This window comes from Dendrobates tinctorius, unplaced genomic scaffold, assembly GCF_039654945.1.
Source record: "Dendrobates tinctorius isolate UK_male_01 unplaced genomic scaffold, ASM3965494v1 ptg000254l, whole genome shotgun sequence".
NCBI classification, from domain to species: domain Eukaryota; kingdom Metazoa; phylum Chordata; class Amphibia; order Anura; family Dendrobatidae; genus Dendrobates; species Dendrobates tinctorius.
Window position 1 is genome coordinate 11,577,511 of NW_027361921.1, and position 26,923 is coordinate 11,604,433.

At 42.3% G+C, this 26,923-nt stretch overlaps 1 protein-coding gene across 2 annotated transcripts in view; it reads left to right on the plus strand.

Annotated features, from left to right (window-relative positions):
* The window catches only part of HSPE1 (heat shock protein family E (Hsp10) member 1), a 39,717-nt gene that overhangs the window by 4,057 nt on the left and 8,737 nt on the right, over positions 1–26,923 (plus strand). For both annotated transcript variants that reach the window (XM_073558162.1, XM_073558163.1), the window contains exon 2: positions 16,810–16,974. In XM_073558162.1, coding sequence (XP_073414263.1) covers positions 16,810–16,974 — 165 coding nt within the window. The remainder of the gene's footprint in view (positions 1–16,809; positions 16,975–26,923) is intronic.

Consider the following 26,923-nt stretch of genomic DNA (forward strand, 5'->3'; position numbering starts at 1 on the left):
ATCAGAGGGCGTGGTGATGTAGTTAGTGTGCACAGTGCCATCTGCTGCCTGAACGTCACTGACCGAGGACCCAGAAGGCAGCGGGTGACCAGGGACAGGTGAATATCTGAGGTGCCGGGGCCTGAGCCAGCGGTGACACCGGCACCTTTCCCCCATAGAGCGCTGGTGTCCCCGCCTGCTCAGGGCCCCGGCACTTGGCCCCCAGCGATGAGAGGTGAGTGTCCTTTTTTTTTTCTTTGCAGCAGCAGCATATGGGGGCATAATCTAGAGCAGGGGTGGGGAACCTCAGGCCCATTTACGGTCCTCGATGACATTTTATCAGGCCCCCGAGCAGATTCTCCGGGGCCGCATTCTTGGGCAGGGAGCTGTATTTTGATTGCCACAAGCTCATTAATTTCTTCTGTTAGCACACACGCAGTGTTCACTACTGAACATTGGGGGGCATGCAATGAAAGATTAAGTCATGAAACCAGTGCCAGTCAGGATGTAATTTGTGGGCGGAGTTTGTATGGCCCCCGAAGGATGGTATAAATATCCAAATGGCCCTTGGCAGAAAAAAGATTCCCCACCCCTGATCTAGAGCATGTTATGGGGGGCATATGTTATGGGGCCATTATTATCCTTTGTGCAGCATTATATGGGGTGTATTTTGTATGGAGCATCTTATGGGGATGTCATGAACTGTATGGAGCATTATATGGGTCTCCTGATTCATTGTGGATATTCAAAAACATTTAACCTACTGATGTCTCAATTAGTTTTACTTTTATTGGTATCTATTTTTATTTTTGAAATTCACCAGTAGCTGCTGCATTTTCCACCCTAGGCTTATGTGCGAGTCAATAAGTTTTCCCAGTTTTTTGTGGCAAAATTAGGGGGGTCGGCTTATACACGAGTATATACAGTAAGTATTTTGTGACATATATCTGCTTTAATTGCATGAAAATTCGAAGCTGGAAAATTGTGAGCTTTTCAACATTTTCGCCAAATTTCCATTTTTCACAAACGTAAGTCATATCAAAGAAATTTTAACACTAACATGAAGTACACAATGTCACGAGAAAACAGTGTCAGAATCACTGGGATCCGTGGAAGAATATTTAGAAGAATCCATGGAAGAAAAGGCACAACTATTAGATGCGCCAGTTTTAGTGCTTTGCCTGGCTCTTCCCACTTGCCTGTAGCGGTGGGGTGATGGGGATAGGGGGTTTGTCACCTTTGTATTGTCTGGTGACCTAAAGCCCTGAGGTTAGTAATGGAGAGGCATCAATAAGACACCCCCATTACTAACACCATAGTCACATTGTAAGAAAACAGACACCCAGAAAAAGTTTTTATTGAAATAATGACGTACTCCTTTTTAATATTCTTAATTAAACCATACTTACAACCTCACCTAATTCCACCGACGACCTTGATCTCCTGTAATAAACAAAAAGTAATAAAACATTATACTTGTATATTGTTTTTTATTAATTTTGGTTTATTACAGGAGATCGAGGGCTTCGGTGGAATTGGGTGAGGTTGTGAGTATGGTTTAATTAAGAATATTAAAAGGAGTCTGTCATTCTTTCAATTAAGGACTTTTTTTTTTTTTTTTTTTTTCCCCCTGGGTGTGTGTTTTCTTACAATGTGACTATGGGGTTAGTAATGGGTGGTGTCTTAATGACACCTCTCCATTACTAACCTCGGGGCTTGATGTTACCGGACAATACAAAGGAGACATCAACACCACCACCCCCCCATCTATCACCCGACTTGCCACAGCTACAAGGCAAATGGGAATAGCAAGGCTAGGTGCCACAATTAGTGCATCTTAGAGATGCGCTTTTTCTGGAGCAGCTGAGAGCTGATGTTTTAGCTGGGAGGGGGCAGTATCCAGTGCCCCTTCCTAGGCTATTACTATCAGCCTGCAGCTGTCTGCATAGTCTTTGCTGGTTATAAATTATAGGGGGACCCCACACTTTTTTTTTTTTTTTTCTTTGTGGGGGGTCCCCCATTTTAATAGTTGTGAGCTGATATTAATAGCCTGGGAAGTTTTAATAGCCTGGGAAGTTTCACTGGTATTAACCCCTTCCCAGGCTTTAAACATCGGCCCCCAGCCATTGGCTTTCCCTCCACTGGTTACGAAAATAATGCGGAAGCCTATGCCATTTTTTCCCGACTCTTATTAAATACATGTACAGTAAGAAATTATATATCTATATTGTGTATAAGCTGACCCGTGTATAAGCTGACCCCCTTAATTTTGCCACAAAAAACTGGGAAACTTATTGACTCGCGTATAAGCCTAGGGTGGAAAATGCAGCAGCTACTGGTAAGTTTCAAAAATAAAAATAGATACCAATAAAGGTAAAATTAATTGAGAAATCAGTAGGTTAAATGTTTTTGAATAGCCATATTGAATTAGGAGCCCCATATAATGCTCCATACAGTTCATGATGGCCCCATAAGATGCTCCATACAAAATATGCCACATATAATGCTGCACAAAGGTTAATAATGGCCCCATATGCTGCTCCATATAATAATATGCTCCATAGATTATGCCCCCATAAGATGCTCCATTGAATATGCCCCCATATGCTGCCCCCCATAAGATGCTCCATACAATATGCCCCCATATATTGCTGCTGCCGCTACTGCAGGTATTAATTTAAAAAAAATATATATATACTCGCCTCTTGTCCCTGGGGGCCAGATACCGGTGTGCTGAACAGGTGGAGACACCGGCACGCTATGGGGGACAGGTGTTGCCGCTCGCTCAGGACCTGGCACCTGAGATGTTCACGCTGCTCACCGCTGTCTGCACAGCGGGTCCTTCTGTCAGTGACGTCAGGCAACAGAGGGCGCGCACCAACCACGTCACCGCGCCCTCTGCTGCCTGAACGTCACTGACAAGAGGACCCGGCGGGCAGACAGCGGCGAGCAGTGGTGGAACCCGGGACAGGTGAATATAGCATATACTTACCTCCCCCTGGCACGTCTCTGCAGCCCCGGTCTCCCTTCCTTCCTTCAGCCGTCACGTGGTACTGCTCATTAAAGTCATAAATATACGCATATTCATGACTTTAATGAGCGGTACCATGTGACCGCTGTAGGAAGGAAAGGAGACCGTGGAACAAGCAGAGGGGCTGCAGAGACTGCGCCGGGGTGTCAGTATGATCTGACTCCCCCCTCCCCCACCTACCCCCTGGCTATATGACTCGCGTATAAGCCAAGAGAGGGACTTTCAGCCCCCAAAATGGGCTGAAAATCTCGGCTTATACGCAAGTATATACGGTGTGTGTGTATCTATATACATAATTGCCTTAAATTGTCTGTCATGCACTTCCGTCTGGATGTCCCTGAATCCCACAATCCACCGTGCCGCACCGTAAGTACGCCGACCGCCATTTTAGTATACCCAAGTGATGCCGCTCGGATCCAGCACGCCGCTGCGATCCCGGCCGCTGCTGCGATCACGAGGCTGTAAAAGGGGTGTAATGAGAGGGATGCTGCCGCCGGACCCCCACCAGGACCCACCGCCTGACTACACTCGTCGGATCCCGCTGCTGCCTGCCCACACACCTCCGTGCAGTCACAGCGGGCAGGAAATACCGCAGCTTGAGGCCTATGCTGGAGATTGGGTGCGGCCACCCTCTGGTGGCGCCGCACACCATCTCCAGCACAGGCCGCAAAACACTCTTTCCTGTCGGTTGTAACTGCACGGAAGTGGGTGGGCCGCCACCCCCAGCGCCACAAAGCTGCCCCCATCGTGATGATACTGCCCTCCCGATGCGATAGCATCGGGCACACATCTAGTATCTATATATCTATCTCTATATCGCAAAACGCATACAATTATACAGTCCCCATTCAGGGGAACTGCTAGAGCAACTCCCTGGAGGTTATAATATTCTACAAAGAACATGAAGGAGCAGTAGCTCACAAAAAAGTAAACCGAGTCAGATGATTACAAATGTACAATTAATCTTTACTATTCAGTAACTCACACATAAATAGTATGGGCGTAAATGGCCCCAAAGTGCAAAAAACAGGACAAGAATAAAAGGGGTAGAGAACCAAATGGCAACGGTCATACTGAACCTCATGCTCATTTTAAGTGTATGCCAATATGCCCTGAGCACATCCATAAATATATGGGTCAACCACCAGGAAACGGTGCAAGTAAGCTAACAACCTAAATCAATCCAAGTGGTGAAAAACTGTGTATATATAGCTAATGATACCCATAGTTACCGGAAACTTAAAGTGCCGCTCATAGTGCATGAAAACGCCATTGCTTACCCATAATGGTAGGGAGGAACAAAGAGCAGACCGAAGCCCTGACGTGCGTTTCGCGTGATCTTGCTTCCTTGGGGGAGGGGGGGGGGAGGGTGGACCACAATACCTACCACCTCTATATACATTGGGTGAAATAAGTATTTGAACCCTTGCTGATTTTGTAAGTTTGCCCACTGACCAAGACATGAACGGTCTATAATTTTTAAGGGTAGGTTAATTTTAACATTGAGAAATAGAATATCAAAAATAAAATCCAGAAAATCACATTGTATAAATTTTAATTTTGCAGTGAGAAATAACGTATTTGATTCATTTGGCAAACTAGACTTAATTATTGGTGGCAAAACCCTTGTTGCAAAGCACAGCAGTCAGACATTTTATGTAGTTGATGATGAGGTTTGCGCACATGGGAGGAATTTTGGTTCACTCCTCCTTGCAGATCATCTCTAAATCATTAAGATTTTGAGGCTGTCGCTTGGCAACTCGGAGCTTCAACTCCCTCCATAAGTTTTCTATGGGATTAAGGTCTGGACACTAGCTAGGCCACTCCATGACCTTAATGTGCTTCTTTTAAGCCACTCCTTAGTTGCCTTGGCTGTATGTTTTTGGTCATTGTCTTGCTGGAAGATCTAGCCACGACCCATTTTTTAATGTCCTTGCGGAGGGAAGTAGGTTGTTACTCAGGATTTTACGGTACATGGCTCCATCAATTCTCCCATTGATGTGGTGAAGTAGTCCTGTGCCAATAGCAGAGAAACACCCCCAAAACATGTTTCCACCTCCATGCCTGACAGTGGGGACAGTGTTCTTTGGGTCATAGTCGGCATATCTCTTCCTCCAAACACAGCGAGTTGAGTTAATGCCAAAGAGATCAATTTTTGCCTCATTTGACCACAGCACCTTCTCCCAATCACTAACAGAATCATCCAGTTGTTCATTGACAAACTTCAGACGGGCCTGCACATGTGCCTTCTTGAGCAGGGGGACCTTGCGGGCACTGAAGAATTTTAAACTATTACGGTGTAATATGTTGCCAATGGTTTTCTTGATGAATGTGGTCCCAGCTGCCTTGAGATCACTTACAATTTCCCCTCGTGTAGTTTCAGGCTGATCTCTCACCTTCCTCATGATCAAGAATACCCCTCTAGGTGAGATTTTTGCATGGAGCCCCAGATCGATGTTGATTGACAGTCATGTTGTATTTCTTCCATTTTCTTACTATTGCACCAACAGTTGTCTCCTTCTCACCCAGCATCTTACTTACGGTTTTGTAGCCCATTCCAACTTTGTGCGGGTCTATGATCTTGTCCCCTACATCCCTAGAACGCTCTTTGGTCTTGCCCATGTTGTAGAGGTTAGAGTCTGACTAAGTCTGTGGACAGGAGTCTTTTTATAAAGGTGACTGTAAGACGAGTGTCTTTAATGCAGGTAATGAGTTAATTTGGAGCGTCAAAGTCAGAACTCTTAATGGTTGGTAGGGGATCAAATACTTATTTCTCACTGCAAAATGCAAGTTTATTTAATTTATACAATGTGATTTTCTGGATATTATTTTTGATAATCTATTTCTCAAAGTTAATAATAACCTACCCTTAAAATTATATAATGTTCATGTCTTTGTCAGTGTGCAAACTTACAAAATCGGCAAGGGATCAAATACTTATTTCCCCCCACTGTATAGAACCCACAGAATCAAGAACAATGGTGCCGCGCTTAGTTGGGCGCGTCCACAGTTGCAGAACGTCATATCCTGCAATCCAGGCTGCAGCGCAGGTCAAGGAAAATACTTCCTGTGATGTCACTGACCCGCAATGCACCAAAAAGAATGCCTTCTGGGGTGCAAGCAGACAGAGGATCTGTGGCGAATGCGCACAATGCGGCAGCCATCTTTGTTTTGGGATAAAGTGTGGGCACCCAAACTAACACAGGCATGATGAGTACATAAGCTGCAGTATGTGAGATAACAAATATAGAATGAACAAAAATAGACACAATATAACATGACGAGAAGAGCATCATGGCGAGAGCATATGGGACCAGGACAGAGTCCATAAATGATGGAAGGATTCCATTTTCCTGGCACAGATATCAGTTGCATATCCTCCTCCTCCGTATGCTACGTGGTCGTCTTGTAGGACCAATGATGACAGTCGTCGTCCAATAAGATGAATAGGGGAATAAAGACAGAAAATAAAGAAAAATTCCCCAGATGATCCCATCTAAAAGGCATTCGTTAAATACATAAAAAATGTACAGCACTAAAATGGGAGAAAGGCATAGCAAATAACAGAAACAAAACCAAAATCATAAAAATGAACAAGAGAATTTTTCATTCAAGCCATGGGGGGGACATTGTGCCCAAAGTAACTATCCAACAACACTTAAGCTGCTCCAGGATGCGTTTGAGATCCCCACCTCTTGCACCACAATGTACCTTTATCACTACCACAGATTGTAATGCTGATGGTTCACAGCCATGGCACAGCTTGAAGTGTCTAGGGATCGTTTTGAATTCCTCATCTGAATTTTTAGCGGCCATAATATCCCTCAACATGTTCCCGCGTTCTAATCCTGGGCTCCGATGGTGTAACCCTACATAAATTAAGTTGCAGATGGCATAGTACACCACATGGGTAGTGCTGCAAGAGATATAGGAGGTAATCCCTACTTCCATTAGCCGAAGTAAAAGATGTAGCACGGACAATATTACAGCAGGCCACACATGATCCACAAGGATAACAGCCCCATTTTAGGTTACCAGCCCCAAAGGGGTTTGGCGGAGTTGGCCACATGCTGGCTCCTTACCAGTGGTTCCTTGACGATTCTGCCTCTCCTTGCTCTCAGGAGTGGTTGATCCGGATTCACACGTTTGAGGGTGGGATCTGTTTTGAGCACGGACCAATGTCTTTGCGGTATCTCACAAATGGACCCCCACTGACTGTTATAATTTGCAATAAAGCGTAATGATGTATCTTTAATGACGTTAGATCGTGCTTCAGAGTAATTGATCTCTTGATACTCCCCTGGCACAATAGTAACCCTGTCTAATGCTGCTCTTGCTGTACCTGCTAGTAAGGTCCTGAGCCTGGGGATCAAAGATCCCATCCAATGAACAGATACTCTGACCAATTGGGACTGATCGTATAGTTGAGACGTGCTGAAGTGGCATGCAATAACGCATTAACCGACGTTTCCTTGCTGAAGACGTCTGTTTGGATCATGCCTATGTTGTCAGTAAAGACTTTGATGTCCAAAAAGTCTATTTCTTTTGCTGCAATTTTGTAAGTTTATCTGATATTATAATTATTTTTATTTATTTCACGGATGAAGTCACGAAGCCCAGGCTTGGAACCCTGCCATATAATAAAGATGTTGTCAATGTAACGGTACCAGCACTGCGCATGAGTTACGGCACTGTGCCATCCCAGAAAACCTCCCTCTCCCACGAGAAGGGTTTGCGTACGACGGCGCTGATGCCGCGTCCATCGCAGTGCCGCGATATCTATTCTACCTGTCAGTGTGATTTTACTGGAGAGGCATATGAATTACCTTTTCAAAGGATCTAGAGGTACAATTCTACAGGAAGTAGTTGGCGTTTTGCTCAAAAGGACAGTCTTTAGACAGATTGCATATGATACACTGCATGTTACAGCGCTAGGGGAATTCAATGTTCCATAGGGTTTGTGCCCGTTTATGGAATTAATCTATTTTATCTAAAACATGACATACCAAAAAGTGACAAACTGCAACATAATGCATTCTTTTACAAGCATGTTTTATTAACCCCCTTTGTGACATTGCGTTTGTTCCCACAGCAGTACTAGTACGGTGGCACGATCACGCAGCCTCACGCTGAGCGGCGATCGTGTGCAGATGTCAGCTGTATGTGACAGCTGACACCCCGCAGCAACGCCCACGATCGGTGCTAGCACCGATTGTGGGCATTTAACCCCTGTGATGCTGCTGTCAGTGACCGTGGCATAGAGAAGCATCGCGCAGATAGGGGGCTCCCTGCGCGCTTCCATCATCACATCCTTAGGTCCTGATGGTGTCCATAGAGACCCCTGGCACCAAGATGACCGTGGGGCCCTTTGGACTCTTGCAGGTAAGGTGGCGTGTGAGCACCTGCTGAGAGCAGATAATCAGATCAGCGATCTGCCATTATATACAGTTGGCCCTTTTGCCAATTTTCTGGGAACTCCTTCAAGACTGTTGGAAGACCATTTCCGGTGACAACCTCTTGAAGCTCATCAAGAGAATGCCAAGAGTGTGCAAAGCAGTAATCAAAGCAAAAGGTGGCTACTTTGAAGAACCTACAATATAAGACATATTTTCAGTTGTTTCACACTTTTTTGTTAATTATATAGTTCCACATGTGTTAATTCATAGTTTTGATGCCTTCAGAGTGAATCTACAATTTTCATACTCATGAAAATAAAGAACTCTTTGAATGAGAAGGTGTTCAAACTTTTGATCTGTACTGTATAGCGATGTCCCATACTTGGACAATGTAAAAGAAAGTTTAAAAAAAAAAAAATTAACGAGGCAAAAAACAATGCTTTTTCGTACCGCCGAACAATAAGTGCAATAAAACGTGATAAAAAAAGACGGATATAGATAAAAATGGTACCACTGAAAACGTCCTCTTGTCCCGCAAAAAATAAGCTGCCGTACCAGCTCCATCAGCAGAAAAATAAGTTATAACTCACACTAAAGTGATGAAAAATAAATTTTTGTGTAAAAGCACCAAAACATAAAAAAAATATATAAATGAGGCATCGCTGTAATCGTACTGACCCAAAGAGTTAAGCTGATAGACCAATTTTACCACACGCAGAACAGTATATATATAAAAAAAAAAAAAAAAATCCTGAATTTCTGGTTTTATTTCTTTCTGTCTCCCCAAAATCAGAATAGAAAGCGATCAAAAAATGTCATGTGCCCGAAAATGGTACCAATAGAAACGTCAGCTCGTCCCGCATAAAAACAAGCCCTCACATGACTGCCGAAATATAAAATAAAATTATAGCTCTCAAAATATGACGCAAAAACTAGTATTCGCAATAAAAAGCGTCTTTTAGTGTGTGACAGCAGCCAAACATAAAAGCCCGATATAAATCTCCTATCGCCGTAATTGCAATCTGCCTCCCAAAGATTTCATTAAAGCTGGGCGCACTCTTATTCTGCGTTGAGCGCTTATGCCAGGGTTTCCGTGTACATCTCTGAAATATGTGATTCAGACAGAACATCTGGCTGAAGATTTCCTATAATGAGGCAGATGGAGGCACTGTGGACGCCATAGAACCTGTGATCCGGCGGTGTCAGTCTTTTTAGGATTGCGTAAAAGTGCCGTCGGCCAGTTTTGTGCACTTCTGAAAAGGACACCGTGGAACAGAGGCCAGACTGAGTCCAGAGTAACTATGCTGTATCACTATAGTGAATGGATCCATCGGGGGTTTCATCTGAATCGCGTCACTCAGATTTAGATGGAAACCCCAAAGTAAGTGGTCAGCGTAGAGCGCTGGGTAACTGTGATCCCAAACGTTGTGAAATGTTCCCAATAAAAGCTTCTACTCAATCCACAAAAAAAGTCCCAACTCGGATCTGTCACCTGTTAGCGGAAATATAGGCGACTTCCATGTTACTGGTAGCACAAAGGCTCTGGAAACGTGAAATGGCTCCTTACCCGCCAAAAGAAATTCAGCAAATTCTCCGCTCCCAAATCCAAATGACCCCTCCCTTCTGAGGCCCAATGTGCCTAAACCACATATAGCTCCCATATGATTGGCGTTTCTGTGGTGATGAGAGCCCACCTAATTTACAGGTGTGTGCGCGTCTCCAGAAGCATGAGCTGGGCATAATGTACTGGTGACTGCAACATACTGATCACTACGGCGTACTGGTCACTACAACGCTAGTTTGCAATTTTCACTCAGTAACATTCACTGCCTGTTTCTGGAAAACACCCATGGAGACAAAATAGTCACTACATCTGTAGACCAAATCCCAAAGGGTTATAATTTCCAAAATGGGGTCACTTGAGGGGGGATTCTTCTTTTCTAGCACTTTGGGGCTCTTTATATGGAATCCACAAACTAGTCTAGGAAAATCTGTGCTCCAGGAGGCAAATGGCACTCTGCTCTTCCCGAGTCACTCTGTATGGCAAAGTAGTACTGTACAGCCACATATGGGGTATTAATATAATCAGCAGAAATTGTGGGACAAATTCTGGTGCCATTTTTACCCATTTCCCAGTGTGAAAATGTAAAACTTGTGCTAACACACAATCTTGGTGGTAAAAATGTAAACTTATTTTTTTTTTTCCCTGCCCAAAGTTTGACACACCTGTGGTGTCAATATAATGACTGCACCCCTAGATGAATTCATTGAGAGGTTTAACTGGTAAAATGGTGTCACTTCTGGGGGGTTCTGCTGTTCTGGCATCTCAGGGGTTCTGTTTATATTTTCACGGCTTAACGTTATAAGCTTCTGCGACGCTCCTGGGGGTTCAAGGTGCTCAATACACATCTAGATAAGGTCCCAAAGCGGTCTAGTGTCCAAAATGGTTTCACTTGTGGGGGATTTCCAATGTTTAGGCACATCAGGGGCTCCTGAAACATGACATGGCATCTAATTATTCCATTAAATTTTGCATCAAATGGCTCTCCTTCCCTTCCAAGCCCTGCCGTGCGCCCAAACAGTAGTATTCCCCAACATATGGGGTATCAGTGTACTCAGGAAAAATTGCACAACAAAATGTATGGTCCATTTTCTCCTGTTACCCTTGCGAAAGTAAAAAAGAAATTGGGTCTAAAGGAAAATTTTTGTGACCTGAAAGTAAATGTTTATTTTTTCCTTCCACATTAAAAAATTTCCTGTGAAGCATCTGAAGGGTTAATATACCTCTTGAATGTGGTTTGAGTACCTTGAGGGTGAACTTTTTAGAATGGAGAAAGAAGGATAGGAAGGAAGATGAAAAGATGGGGGCTGGTATTCTCAGTCTGGTAAGGGGCCATGTATATTGACACCCCCCCAGCCTAAAAATAGCAGCCTGCAGCTGCCCAGAAAAGGCACATCTATTAGATGCACCAATTCTGGCACTTTGCCCAGCTCTTCCCAGTAGCAGTGGCAAGTGAGGTTTATATCTGTTGGGTTGATGTCACCTTTGCATTGTGAGGTGACATCAAGCCCACGGCTTAGTAATGGAGAGGTGTCTACAAGACACGCGACAAACACCCGGTGTTCGGACACCGTGTTCGACAACTACCTTTGTTTTTCCTGTCCCCTATGGGGTATGGAAGAGGTTTCCCAATGGGGCTGGCGATCTGGAGCACCCGGTTCTGCTTACTTACTAATGGGCAGCTGAGGTCGGGGGCTCTTCTCTCCTCCATATGCTCCTCCCGTCTCAATGTCTCTCCATGTGACTCGGGATCCCTTTCCCGCCCTTCCTGCACTGCCTCGGGGTGTAAAGCGGGGTGGTGATGTGCCACTGGCGTCCTCACAGGTCCCCCGCATCCACCTCTCCTCATGCCAGCTGATTCCGGATGCCGCATGCACTGGAAGTGACGTCGGCCCGAACTTCCGGTTCACTTTCCGTGTGTTCCTGAGTGGAGCGTACACGCTCCCAGCATCTGTTGGGTGCTCCGGATCTGCTGCCATATTGAAGCATTCCCTTCAGGGTCCTGCCCCCCCCCCCCCCCCCCTGTTGACCTGGGGGAGAAGGAGCACAACTATCTAACGCTGGAACCTCAATTATTTAATCCTGGTCGGGTGATGCCTCCAGGTAAGGCCCATTGTCTGTTTCTGTGTGACCACTGACGAACAGACCATAGACTGTGACAAAACCTCCCTTTCTACCTCTGCAGAACCCAGAGTCCACCCTCGTACCGTAAGTAGTGGATGAAGGTTCCTTGCAATCTAGGAATGTCGTAATGGGAGACTTGGTCCACCCTTCTCTCTTTTCTAGGGAGACAAGGTCCCTGCCCCTAAAAAGGATAAAGTGCCCAGCCGCAAGTTTTGCCAGCCCTGCACTGACGATGTGATGTGTGCAAGTCCGTACCTCGGGTTCTGAGGATGTTTGGGAGAATGAGGGTTCCACTTCCACTCCCCCCAAATACAAAAATAAATATTTTTCCTCAGAGGATATAGAGGAATTGATTAGTATAGTTAGGAGCACCATGGGGGTTGAAGCGGTGAAAGTGAAGCAGTCGGTGCAGGACGAAATGTTTGAGGGGCTGAAACTTAGAAAACACAAGGGTTTTCCCATACATGAAAACATTCAGAGCCTCATCCTTCATGAATGAGACCTTCCCGAGAAAGGGTTTAGCGTTTTTTAATTAATGGAAACTTTGCATTGCCTTTTATGGCCTGGGGGGATGCAAGGGTGGGGGCACATTCCAGGAGGGACATCTCCTTCATCCCTCAGAGTGGTCAAAAATGAATAAAATACTGGTATTTGATTTGTGTGTACAGTAACCTGGGAGTTTCCTCTTTGCTCTTTAAACCAACTGATGCGGAGAGAGGAGCCGCCCCTTTTTATCTTAAAGGGTTACTGTCCCTGAAGAGTAAATCTCTCGTGATGCTATGATTACAAAAAAAACACATTTCCAGTAAGTAATATCCATGTTTCTATTGCATTCCTCTGGACAGCACCATGGAGGTTTTCCTTCCTTGACCTATAGTGGAACAGGCTCCCACAGAGGTTAAAAGGCTTCTCTCACCTCCAATGTTTTTTTTTTCCTATCCCTACAGGGGTTAATTGTATGAGGGGCTTCTCCTAGAGTGAAAATAGCCTGTGGAGCTTCGTTGTGTGGACTGGGGGGGGGTCAAGAGGTCTGTGGCTTACACCTCTCTTGAGAAGTCCCTCAGCCAACAGCCAGCGTGTACATCATCTGCAGTAATGCAGCATTCCTAATGTGACACCGCTTCCCTCCATGTTGGGCTCCTCCCACTACCAGTTCCCCCTCTTCTTCTAATAGGTTTGGAGCCAGCACAGGTAACTGCATAGTGCAATGTTGTGTTGAAGGCCTCTGGACTGATGCTAGCCTAGACATATTTGGTATCTATGAACTCATAATGACCTGGAGAATCATAATGGCAGGTCAGTTTAACATTTGGTGAACCTAGCAAAAAAAGCCAAATAATAAACAAGTGTGGGATTGCACTTTTTTTTGCAATTTCACCGCACTTGGAATTTTTCTCCCGTCTTTGAGTACATGACATGGTAAAACCAATGGTGTCGTTCAAAAGTACATCTCGTCCCACAAAAAATAAGCCCTCACACGGCCATATTGACAGAAAAATAAACAAGTTATGGCTCTGGAAAGAAGGGGAGCGAGGGGAAAAAAAAAAGCTCCGTCATGAAAGGGTTAATAACCTTACGTAATACAGACTTTTGGAGTACATATTTGTGTTTAGCATATCAAAATCTATAAGATACAATACAAATTTTCTCAGGGGACAAGAACTTCTCTTAAATTTGCTGTCAGACCGCAGCAATCTGAACTGTTACCGTGTGGTGACGGGAAGTAGCGGCACTGTATATGTACTTCGCTTTGTGGTAACCAATTTCCCACAGCGCCATAAATCTATGGTGCATGTCGTGAAGGGGTTAAAGAGAATCTGCAGGTTTCTGCTATGTAATCTGAATACAGCAAGGAGCTGTAACAGAGAATTCAGGGATGGGTCATATTGTAATGCCAGCATCCCTGTATGCCTCCTTTTCCTGGCAGGGATGCTGGCGTACTTGCCATCCCGGCCGCATTCCTGTTGCAGACATCTTGCCTAGTGTGTGCACGTCGGCTTGTCCCTTCCTCTTTTTTTTTTTTTTTTTTTTTTTTTCAGTTCCTTCCTCCAAACCTGTTGTCTGAATTAGTCCCTACCCTAAACCTGGTATAGCAGCTCCGTTTCCCAACGCTGCTGTATCGAAATCTGCACCTATCTGGTTTAGGAAAGGCACAGGTTCTGATTCTGAATCAGTACCTATCTCCAGTCTGTTGTTGCTGTGCAATGTTAGAGGATAGTGTGTACACTTCTTTGTAAGTACCCAGTATGAGCTTGGCTCTGTCTGTCCTGTGTACCTGTCATTGTATTGGTCTTGTCTGAATGTGGTCCTGTGTGAACTTATCATTGTCATTGTTTTGTGCTAACCTAACCCTGTTTGTTCCATGTGAATAAAGTCCTGTCTCGCTTGTCTGCACCTGTGGTTCAGTACCCTCCTGTCAGAGACCCAGTAATTCCTGAAGCTGTTTGTTCAGTCTGAACTGGATCATACCTGTTCCTGTATATCAGCCATACTCCCCAGCGCCTGCCGTGCTTGCCAGTATCTGTCGTTACAGCTTCCTGTTCTTTTGGGGTTCAGCTGCTACTGCCAGGTACCACCCTGGAGTGGTACCTGGCAGCTACCTGCTGCACAAGTTTGACCTCACCACTAGAGGTTCCAGTGAACACCAAGGCTGCTTATTTAGTTACGCCTCTCGGTGGGGTAAGTCCTGCCACAGTGGGTCATTAATCCACACTCTCGCATAACAGCCTAAGTGTGAGCATAACAATATGCCTTTTACTAACTGAAGGATTAATCATTAAGAGACTAAAGGGGGCTTTACACATAACGATATCGCTAACAATCTCGCTAAAGCGTCACCGATTATTATTACCACATCACTATGTACACTTTGTACAGAGAGAGCTTGGTGTGAGTGGGGTATCTTTCTCTGCTCTTCATGCTAAATCTAAAAGTTTATTGGGTGCGGCCGTTCTGATAAAGATAAGTGATGGTTGAATTTAGCTTCTCTTTGCCTACATTACGGTGCTCTCACATGAGGTAGCAAAAACCTGCCCTTTAAAGAAATTGTTCTAGCTTGGCTAGCGATCAACAGAATACACTGTGTGCACAATTATTAGGCAAATGAGTATTTTGATCACATCATCCTTTTTACACATGTTGTCCTACTGCAAGCTGTATAGGCTTGAAAGCCAACTGCCAATTATGTAAATCAGGTGATTTGCATATCTAATGAGGAGGGGTGTGGTCTAATGACATCAACACCCTATATAAGGTGTGCTTAATTATTAGGCAACTTCCTTTCCTTTGGCAAAATGGGTCAGAAGAAAGATTTGATGGACTCTGAAAAGTCAAAAATTGTGATGTCTTGAAGAGGGATGCAGCAGTCTTGAAATTGTTCGGTGATCACGCTTCAAAAGTTTGGCAATCAAGCGTTTCATGGCAAATGGCCAACAGGGTCTCAAGAAGCGTGTTGATAAAAAAAAAGGCGCAAAATAACTTCCCATGAATTGAGGAAAATCAAGCGTCAAGATGCCATTTGCCACCAGTTTTGCCATATTTCAGAGCTGCGACGTTACTGGAGTATCAAAAAGCACAAGGTGTGCCCCACTCAGGGACACTGCCAAGATAAGGAAGGCTGAAAAATGATCACCTTTGAACAAGAAACATAAGATAAAACGTCAAGACTGGGCCAAGAAATATCTCTAGACTGATTTTTCCAATGTACTGATGAAATGAGAGTGACTCTTGATGGGCCCGAGGCTGGATCAGTAAAAGACAGAGAGCTCCACTCCAACTCAGACGCCAGCAAGGTGGAGGTGGGGTACTGGTATGGGCTGGTATCATCAAAGATGAACTTGTGGGACCTTTTCGGGTTGAGGATGGAGTGAACCTTATCTCCCAGACCTACTGGCAGTCTCTGGAAGACACCTTTTCAAGCAGTGGTACAGGAAGAAGTCGATATCATTCAAGAAAAACATGATTTTCATGCAGGACAATGCCCCATCACATGCATCCAAATACTCCACAGCGTCGCTGGCCATTAAAGTCTAAAAGAAGAAAAAATGACATGGCCCCCTTGTTCACCTGATCTGAACCCCATAGAGAACCTGTGGTCCCTCATGAAATGTGAGATCTACAGGGAGGGAAAACAGTACACCTCTCGGAACAGTGTCTGCGAGGCTGTGGTGGCTGCGGCACACAATGTTGATCGTAAACAGATCAAGCAACTGACAGAATCTATGGATGGAAGGCTTTTGAGTGTCATCGTAGAGAAAGGTGGCTATGTTGGTCACTGACTTTTTTTTTTTCGTTTTTGAATGTCAGAAATGTTTATTTCTAAATTTTGTGTTGGTTTACCTGGTGAAAATAAACAAGTGAGATGGGTATATATTTGGTTTTTATTAAGTTGCCTAATAATTCTGTACAGTAAGTTACCTGAAAAAACAGCGATCCTCCTAAGATAGCCAAATCTTAAAAAAAAAAAAACCACTCCAACTTCCAAAAATATTAAGCTTTGATATTTGAGTCTTTTGGGTTGATTGAGAACATAGTTGTTGTTCAATAATAAAAAGAATCCTCTCAAATACAACTTGCCTAATAATTCTGCATGCAGTGTACTGTAGTTAAGTCAGGAAAACACTTTAAAAAAAAAAAAATTATTCGCATGTCATGCAAATACTTATAACTTCTAAAAAATTTTTTTTTTTTTTTTTTTTTTTTTTTTTTTTTATGTACAGGCAGGGAAAGCTTTCAAGACGTTTCTTCCTTTACTTGACCGTGTTCTTGTTGAACGGATTGCTCAAGAGACCGTAACCAAAGGAGGAATTATGCTTCCTGAAAAATCCCAAAACAAAGTTTTGCAGGCTGTGGTGGTAGCAGTTGGTGGTGGTTCTAAAGGAAAGGTAAATGTTCTTTTAATTATGTTGTGTCCATGAGAACTTCGAACCCAAATCATCAAGTCTTCTATGCCAGTATTCAACTTTTTTTTTTTTTTTTTTTTTTGCCAGAAGTGTCTCAAAAAAATATTAATGCAACTTGAGCCTGGTAAAAAATCTTGTCACTTTTGGCGTTCTCACATCATTATCAACAAGCTCTGACAAAGTAGGTGAATTTTGGCCAAGTCGTGGCTTTCCTTGTACCACAAATCTTAGGGTACCGTTACACATAGCGATGCACCAGCGATCCCGACAACGATATGGATCGCTGGTGCATCGCTAAGTGGTCGCTAGTGAGCTGCCACACAGGCATATCTCACCAGCGACATAGCGGGGGTCGCTACGTATCGCTTGTATTGCTAGCGATATCGCAGTGTGTAAGGCTAGTTCCACATTTGCGTTTAAGGCAGCAGCGTCGGCCTGCGCACGGCCGCTGCTAAGCCCTGCCCCCTGCCATGCCTCCGTCAGTAGCACCGCCTACGGGCGCATGACGATGCATGCGTCCCCTATCTTTAGCACTGGGGAGGCAGGCCGTGCGCAGGTATGCGTTTGGCGGCGCATGCGTCCTTTTGACGCTGCGCCGACCAGCACCAAACGCAACAGGTTGCAATCTGGTGCGCTAGGCGCAGCGTCAACACATACCTGCGCATGGCCTGCGTCCCCAGTGCTAAAGATGCAGGACGCATGTAGCGTCATGCACGGCAGGGGGCGGGGCTTAGCGGCGGCCATGCGCAGGCAGGCGCTGCTGCCTTAAACGCAAATGTGAAACTAGCCTAACGGGGGCTTTAGTCGAGTCTGACTTTCATCGCTTTCCAGATGTTCTGAGTTTTTTTTTTTTTTTTTTTTTTTTTTTTTTTTTTTTTTTTTCCCCCCCCAGCTCTAGAGGTGCTTTAAATGCAAGTTCCTTGTCATACTCGCCCTATTGAGTCTTACCCTGTTTTTCGGCGCCAACTTGTGACAGTAGCTTCTGACTTGCTGGAAGTCAGAGGCTACCTTACAAGCTCTCGATACAAGTCTGAGATCTAGATTGAGGCTCTCAAGGACATGTATTGAAATTGACCTCCTGTGCGCTCCATGAAACACTGAAGCTGTAAGCATGTCACTGGAGACTGACTGGAGCGACAGCTAAAAGTGATAACCAGCTTCCGGTGTTTATCAGACATGGGGATAGGGGACTTGCATTTAAACCACCACTCCAGCTACTCCTTTTTAACTTTTTTTTTGTTTTTGTTTTTTTTTCTTTGTGTGAGTTCCTTAAGTACTCTGCCAGCACTTAATAAATTTTAGTATGTCCGGCTGATCAGGAGGGCACAGAAGCCAGGATTAATCCTGGGTGTTTAATCCTATAAATGCCACGGGCCAATAACTACCGCAGCTTTAGACAATGGAAAAACAAGAGGAAAGAAATGATCATCAAGTCCAAAAATAATTAGAAATATGGAAAAAATTTTATTAACTACAAAACAGGAGTTAGGGGTAGGGAAAAACCATGGTGTACATATACAGTTCCCGACACGGGACATGGGTGTCAAAGCCTACCAACAAATGTCAAAAAATTGCAACTAGTTATAAAGGTACACAACCATAATAAAATGTATAGTAAATGTTTCCCCCAATAGTATATAATTAATGCCTATTTAGGAACAAATTGCTAGTAGGTATCATATAACAAGTAAGTATAAATTATATTATCACCATCTGGTGGTAATATTCATACATAAACCAAGAAGGCAGTATTTTACTGACTCCTAATGAAGAGAACCATGAATGAATGACAAATAATTTTATTTAGCCTATTAAAATACATAAAATGCTACCTGTATTCATAACAAACAAACATACCCCAGGGAGAATGGCACGATGCAGAAACACAAAGACCTCAAAAAATTCCCTTAAGCACACCATGTATGAAATGAAATAATAAGCAAGTCAATATTACATATAGAGAGAGGGCCAAAAACGTCTTTATTATTACTTGCCAAACGGCATTGAATTACTAAAGTGCCCTTTTTCCTATAAATGACCATTTATAATAAAGTTATACCACGATAATATTGCAAATCGCATAGGTGCCAATGATCTAAGAGGTGTACTTACTGAAGGGAAAAGAGGTGAATGCAGCCCGCAGTGCTGACCCCGCGCCCCAACGCGCGTTTCGCCCGCTTGCTTCTTCCGGGGGCGTAAACCAATGAGTTAGGGAGGTGCTTATATATGGTGAAGGACCAATGGAAGTAACGACGTGGTGATGAGTCATACGTCAGCTTAGAGATATCTACGGCGCACGCGCGAGTTATACTACTCCATAAACGTAAATAGCACTTCCTGACAAGCGCTTAAGTGAATGGCGTGACGTGACTCACGCCTATCACCATAGCAGCGCTGCCGGAAATGCTTGGAGAGATGACCCACAGCGCGTTCGCACCATCTCACAGCTCCATATATTGGATGGTGAAAAGAAACCAAATGCGCCTGCGTCCCAATAAAACAAGAAAGGAGAAAAAGGAAGAAGTCACCACGAGTGCCCGTGCTAAAAGAAACATTTTAATCTTGATAATACATATTATAATGATAGTGAATTGTGTATATATCAATTGTAATTCGAGTAAAACTCATGCTCAATACTACCATGTAGTGAAATAACTAAATTGTTGCATATGAACAAATATCATACTACAATACCTATATAACCCATATACAGATATTTGTACAATTAAAGTGACCAGTGCTGTACTCATAATAAAACATAAAAATAAATGAGGAACAATTCAAATACAATAAAGTGCATAAGTGCCTATAAAAAGGAACCTATGTGCCAGCCATCATAAAATCCATAGATTAAAGTGCCAAAAATATATCCAATCTAATAATAGTCCATGAGAACAATCCACTCCAGAATGATTCCGAAATGGATTTCCATCATAGCCATGATCTTCTTCTCTTGAAAAAAAAGGCAGGTCGACCTTCGAGTCCTCCTCCAGATATTTTATAACCAAGTAGTACCACTATACACTGTAATAATAAAACATAATTAAAATATTAAAAACCTTAAAAAAACTATAATTTTCTACAACCTAACCCATAAAAATACCTCATATGAAACTATTTCAAAGGAATGCTGAAAAACCCAAGGTTTCATTAAGTCCATTGGGATTGAGGGTACCCAAACAGAATATCCACCTACTCTCACATTGTGCCAGAATTTTGGCCAAATCCCCACCCCTGGAGCCCAAATTGACTTGATCTATGGCTTTAACTTGTAATCCCGTAGCACTGCAGTTATGATGGAGTTTAAAATGTCTAGGGAGTGGTTTTAGAGAAGAGATTTCATCCACCTTTTTTCCTTTCTCTATATCTCTCAAATGCTCTCTAGTTCTTACCTTCAATTCTCTTGTAGTAAGTCCCACATAGATTTTTCCACACGGACACTGTGCATGGTAAACCACTCCTACTGAACTACAGTTGAGATGTTTTCTTATCCTAAATTCACGTGATCCATCCGCATTGCAGAAGGTGTTGCTTTTAACATGATTTAAACAGCCCTTGCAAAGGCCACAGGGAAAGAAACCTGGCGTACCAATCTCCATTGCCTTCCTTGAAGGTTCAAAATGGCTATGAACCAAAGTATCTCTGAGATTGCTAGATCTCTTTGCAACAAAGGAAGGTTGATTGGGTAAAATATTGGACAAAACCGGATCAACCAAAAGAACATCCCAATGTTTACGAATGATACCTTTCAAATCGTTCCATCTATTGCTGTACGTACTGATGAACCGTATTTGATCCGTTTCTTCATGTTTCTTGGGACATGAAGGTCCATACAATAGTTTATCTCTAGAGGTGTTTGCTGCTCTCAGATAACCCTTTTTAATCATCCTTTTGCTGTATCCTCTTTCAGTAAATCGCCTGGTGAGGTCAATGGCCTGTTTTTCAAAATTACTTTCATGTGAACATATTCTTTTAGCCCGAAGAAATTGTCCTATCGGTATTCCACGAATGGTAGAAATCTGATGAGACGAATCTGCAGATAGAAACGAATTGGTGGCCGTGACTTTTCGAAAAATGTCAGGATTGAGTAAACCATCGGGATCAATTTTTAATTTTATATCCAAAATATCTATTTCCCTACCATGTTGAAAACTCAATTTTATATTTTTATTATTGTTATTGAGATGATAAAACAATTTCTTCAAATCATCCACAGATCCATCCCAGAAAAAAAGTACATCATCAATGTACCTCATCCAGTTATGGACATAGTCCATCTCCTGGATGAGGTCCCCCTGAAATGTGTCTCTCCCATGCTCCCAAAAATAAATTCGCGTAGGAGGGGGCACAGGAAGCCCCCATGGCTGTGCCCTGTGTTTGCAAATAATGTTTGCCATTGAAAATAAACACATTATGTGTTAATAAAAACTCAAGCAAAATCATAATCAATTCTATCAAAGAACCATCCATCGAACTGGTCTTTAGAAAAAATGCACTGCACTTAAACCATCAGAATGGCGAATTGATGTATACAGGGACTCCACGTCGGCCGTCACAATCAAAGTATTGTCATCCAGACATAGTTGGTCCAATCTCTGTAATGCCGACGTGGTGTCCCTGATGTAAGACGGTAACTCAACAACCAATGGCTTGAGAAAATGATCTATAATGTGTCCAATCAATTCACAGGGTCCATTATTACCTGAAACGATGGGGCGACCCGGGGGGTCCATCGGGTTTTTATGTATTTTCGGTATTAAATATAACGCAGGCAATTTTGGTTTATTGTTACGAATATGGTCCAACAATTTCTTAGATATAATTCCTTGCATAAAAGCTTTGTCCAAAATTTCCACCAACAAATTCTGAAAAGAGGAAAGTGGATTAAACGACAACCTACGATAACATTTAGGATCGTTTAGTAATTTATTAGCTTGATTTTCATATTGTACCGTTGGCCAAATTACTATATTGCCCCCTTTGTCAGAGGGTTTGAAAACTACATCTTTCCACAGTTTCATTTCATCAATGGCTTCCCTCTCCACCCTTGTTAGATTGGAGCCACCTTCTTGTTTTTTGGCCAGAAGTTCAACATCATGTGACACCAATCTAGTAAAAATATCCACCGCGGGGCATAACCCCAATGAAGGAAATGTCTTGGATTTAACAAATGGATGAGTCGGGATCATACTCACCTCTGATGATACCCGATTTTCCTCCTCCAAAGAGATGAGGGTCTCTAGAGCCTCTTTTTCTTTTTCTGTCCTAGTCATAACGTGTTCTTCAGGTTTGGCAGCATGAAGTCTTTTCAATATTAATTTTCTTGCAAACAAATGGGTGTCTTTCACCGATGTGAACGCGTCTAATTTTTTGGAAGGGGAAAAAGTTAATCCTCGTTTTAACACTGACAACTGTGCCTGGGTCAAAACCCTATCTGATAAATTAATTACCTGATATTGGTCCCTAGTGTTTCTTCCTTTTTGTGCTTTATGAAACATTTCTGGAAATTTTCTTGCTCTTTCATTACCCTTAGAAGTAAACTCTCGTGATGTCGCCATATCACTATTGGATGCATTACTTTCCGATTCAGAATTACTAGAGATGTCAGAATGTTTTTTCATTGTTCTCATCTTTTTAGCACCTGTTGTTTTACCCAGTTGCCATCTATAAATTCTATTAGAATCATAGTCCTCCACATCACGTTGGTATTTTTTCAATTTTTCTTGAGATACTTTATCTTCCCATTTCAAGACATCAGTTTCAAGATCCTTACACCACCTATTGTACTGGTCGCTAGGCATGTCCTTAGAAATTTATGTTTATGTTTGTGTTTTTTATGTTTATGTTTGTGTGTTTGTGTGTTATGTTTGTTATGTTTTAAAATTTATGTTTATGTTTGTGTGTGTGTGTAGCCCATTCACTATCTCCATCTAACCCCCACCCCCTGAAGATGGCTGGACCGTCATTGTAAATACATCATTGTAAATACAAACCTATGCTTTGTATCTCCCCCACCTCATTGTAGATTGTAAGCTCCACAAGCAGGGTCGTCTTATTTCGCTTTAATTATTGTATTGTTAACGTTGTTACTTATGACTGTTGTGTTTGAAACTGTTCAACTGTAAAGCGCTGCGGAATATGTTGGCGCTATATAAATAAAGATTATTATTATTATTATTATTATTATTATTATTATTATTATTAGAAATGGATTTAGACAAAGACTCAAGTTCCCCATCCATTTCCAATAAGGATGCTGTATTACTATCAATTAAAACTTGTATAAATTCAAAAGAACATCTGGCTGCAGCTGTCATCCATCTTTTACTTAAATCCTGGTCCCCAAGTTCATAGGTAGGGTACAATTGCACTCTCAATCCTCTAGGGACTATTTTTTTTATCCAAATAATTCTCTAAAGAGGATCTATTCCACCATAATCTTATCTTTTTTAGTAAAATATTCCTATTCTTATGCATATAATCCTTGGTTTCATGAGAGGTATCTTGCGAAACAATAGGGGTGTTTTTTGAAAAAATATCGGTAGCTTTAGAACGCCAGGCACTTTCCCTGGCTTTTAAATCCATAATGAGGACCACCTGTTTAAAAAAACAGTAACAGACTGAATTAACCCAAAAAAGGTCCACCAATGCTACAATGGCACTTCCTTAACAATATACATAAACCAAGAAGGCAGTATTTTACTGACTCCTAATGAAGAGAACCATGAATGAATGACAATTTTATTTAGCCTATTAAAATACATAAAATGCTACCTGTATTCATAACAAACAAACATACCCCAGGGGAATGGCACGATGCAGGAACACAAAGACCTCAAAAAATTCCCTTAAGCACACCATGTATGAAATGAAAATTGGTTTACGCCCCCGGAAGAAGCAAGCGGGCGAAACGCGCTTTGGGGCGCGGGGTCAGCACTGCGGGCTGCATTCACCTCTTTTCCCTTCAGTAAGTACACCTCTTAGATCATTGGCACCTATGCGATTTGCAATATTATCGTGGTATAACTTTATTATAAATGGTCATTTATAGGAAAAAGGGCACTTTAGTAATTCAATGCCGTTTGGCAAGTAATAATAAAGACGTTTTTGGCCCTCTCTCTATATGTAATATTGACTTGCTTATTATTTCATTTCATACATGGTGTGCTTAAGGGAATTTTTTGAGGTCTTTGTGTTCCTGCATCGTGCCATTCCCCTGGGGTATGTTTGTTTGTTATGAATACAGGTAGCATTTTATGTATTTTAATAGGCTAAATAAAATTATTTGTCATTCATTCATTCATGGTTCTCTTCATTAGGAGTCAGTAAAATACTGCCTTCTTGGTTTATGTATATTGTTAAGGAAGTGCCATTGTAGCATTGGTGGACCTTTTTTGGGTTAATTTGGTAATATTCATAGAAGTAATCAGGGCTGTGGAGTCGGTAAGCCACAGTTGCGACTCCGACGCCTGGATTTTATCAGGCTCCGACTCCTTCATAAATGGCCAATTCATAACAACAAATTTACTGTTGTAAAATATTAAACATCGTGCTTATTCAGTTTCTCACCATCATATAAGTAATCAGACCACTTAGAGCAAAAACTACATTTATTAGAATACAATTAGAATATGGCAAATAACTTTTATAAACTCTTCTAAACTGTAAGTAAATATGCAATAAACACTTTTATGCAGTTAATAAGAAGAAATCTATAAATTTGTCCTCAGAAAAAGTATTGCCTCTGTCAGATCCTCCTTCATGGATGCCCTCAAATCTGATCTAATTATTTTGAGAGCAGAGAACAACCTCTCTACACTAACTTGTGTTGGTGGCAAAGCAGTAACCACTCGGGCAACATCTCTGACAATGTCAGGATACAGAGGAATCACTTGTCGCACTGTTATTTTTGATGAACGGTCAAATTTCTCAATTTCTTTTAGTGCACATGAAAAATTCTGCTGAAATGTACTGGCTGTGTTCCTTGATGGGGATGACTCTTCTATGCGGGAACGCTTTGCACGGTCCTTGAGATCCAAATATTTTTTGAAATTAAATTCTTCATCAGTTGATGATGAGGGTGAAGATGTGGCAGGACGACGAAATTCTTCTTGTTCCTCCTGACTGTTCTGCAACCCTTTCATCCTTACTGCTATTTCAAACAGAGCTTCTTTTCCTTTACTTAGCTGTTGATCATCTAGAAGAATCCGATGCATTGGGTCTACATAAACAGCTGCCAAAAGAATGTTATTTTGTAATAGTAGCTCCTCTCTCCGTTTCATTGATGTAGTAATGCCACTTGCAATTAACCCTCCTCTTTGGGACAGGCGAAACATCAGGTTCTTCCACTCCTTTAAGAAAATACCTGGAGTTAAGTCCTCTGCTTGTAATTTTTTTTAGTCACTGTAAATGGGTGCTCTAGCAATTTTTCCAGCTCAGTCACCTGATTCCACTGACTTTCATTTAGCGTCAGTTGAGGGTTAGCCATGTCTACAAGAAAGGTTTTCAGTTCAACCAAGCGCTGAATCATTAAGTAAGTACTGCCCCATCGTGTGGCTTGATCAATAATTTCCCCTTTTCCAGCACGTCTCTTCAAAATTGAGTCAACTTTAGGGGTTCTGGCAACAGTAGCCAATTTTCTCACCTTGCCAATCAGTGCAGCAGCATGTCCTTCTTGCAGATTGTCTCTTATAGCCAGCTGTAGCGTATGCACAACACAGCGCATGTGATGAATGATAGAACATATTGACACAGTTTCAACAAGATCATCTAAACTATCATGTTGCTGTTCATCTGAAGCAACTTCAGTTTGCTCCTCAGTTACAATACTGTGTTCCTCTATTTCAAACATTTGTGTCTGTGGACCCAGAATGTTCTTCTAGCTGCTGGTCACCATCATTACTCTCATTCATTAGCTTAATAGTACTTATCATATTTGAAGCATTGTCAGTTACGACAGAAAGAACTTGCTCTTTTTTAAGTTCATAGTCTTGCAGAACCTTTTCTACCAAGACCTGGAGAAACTCACTGGTGTGATGAGCTTTGGTGTCTTTTACTGCCAATGTCTTGGTAACTATTTCATTTTTGTCACAAACAAATCGGACATTGATGGCAAAATAGTTCACTCTGTGACGTGTGCAGGCATCCATTTTAAGAAACAGAAAGCGTCCCTTGAGAGTTTATTTAAGTTCTTCCTTTTGTTTAAAAGCTTCTTCGATTACTAATTTTCTAATACTCTCTCTCTCCAGAGAAACACCAAGCTTGCGGGCCATTTCCACATTCAGACACACAAAAGCTGGTCGTGAAGATAATGAAATAGGCACACTATCCTTTACAACAAGCTCTATGATCTGTTTTTTAAATGTATCTACTGTCATTGTCACAGTAACTTTGTCACTGACAAAATATCTTGAAACTGATGGCTGCAAAGTTCTCTGCTCCTTTGTTTGGCTGGAAGAGCTGGGCACTGGTTCATTGGTTTGGATGCAGTCTTTCTCATCCACTGCTTTCAGTACTTCTGGATGAAAGCGCTGTAAATGTATCTTTAGATTAGAAGCTCTGGTAGGAGCATTTTTATCTTTGCCTGTATATGCACTCATCTTGGCTTCACAGCATTTGTTTTCGTCTGGATCATTTGTCATACACTGACAGACATAATGTTTTCTATCTTGAGTGATGGTGAAATGTTCAAATACAGCTCTGCGGAATATGTCGGCGCTATAAAAATAAAATTTATTATTATTATTATTATTATTATTATTATTATACAGCTGATTTAATGTGATGCTTCTTTGACATTCTCGGGTTTATAATTCTGCATTCACAATCCAAATGACAATTGTTTTTCCTAAAAACAATTGTACAAAATTATTGCCAGGTCGTACAACTGATATAGTGGTCAGTAATACTGTTATTATTCCTCATGTACTCA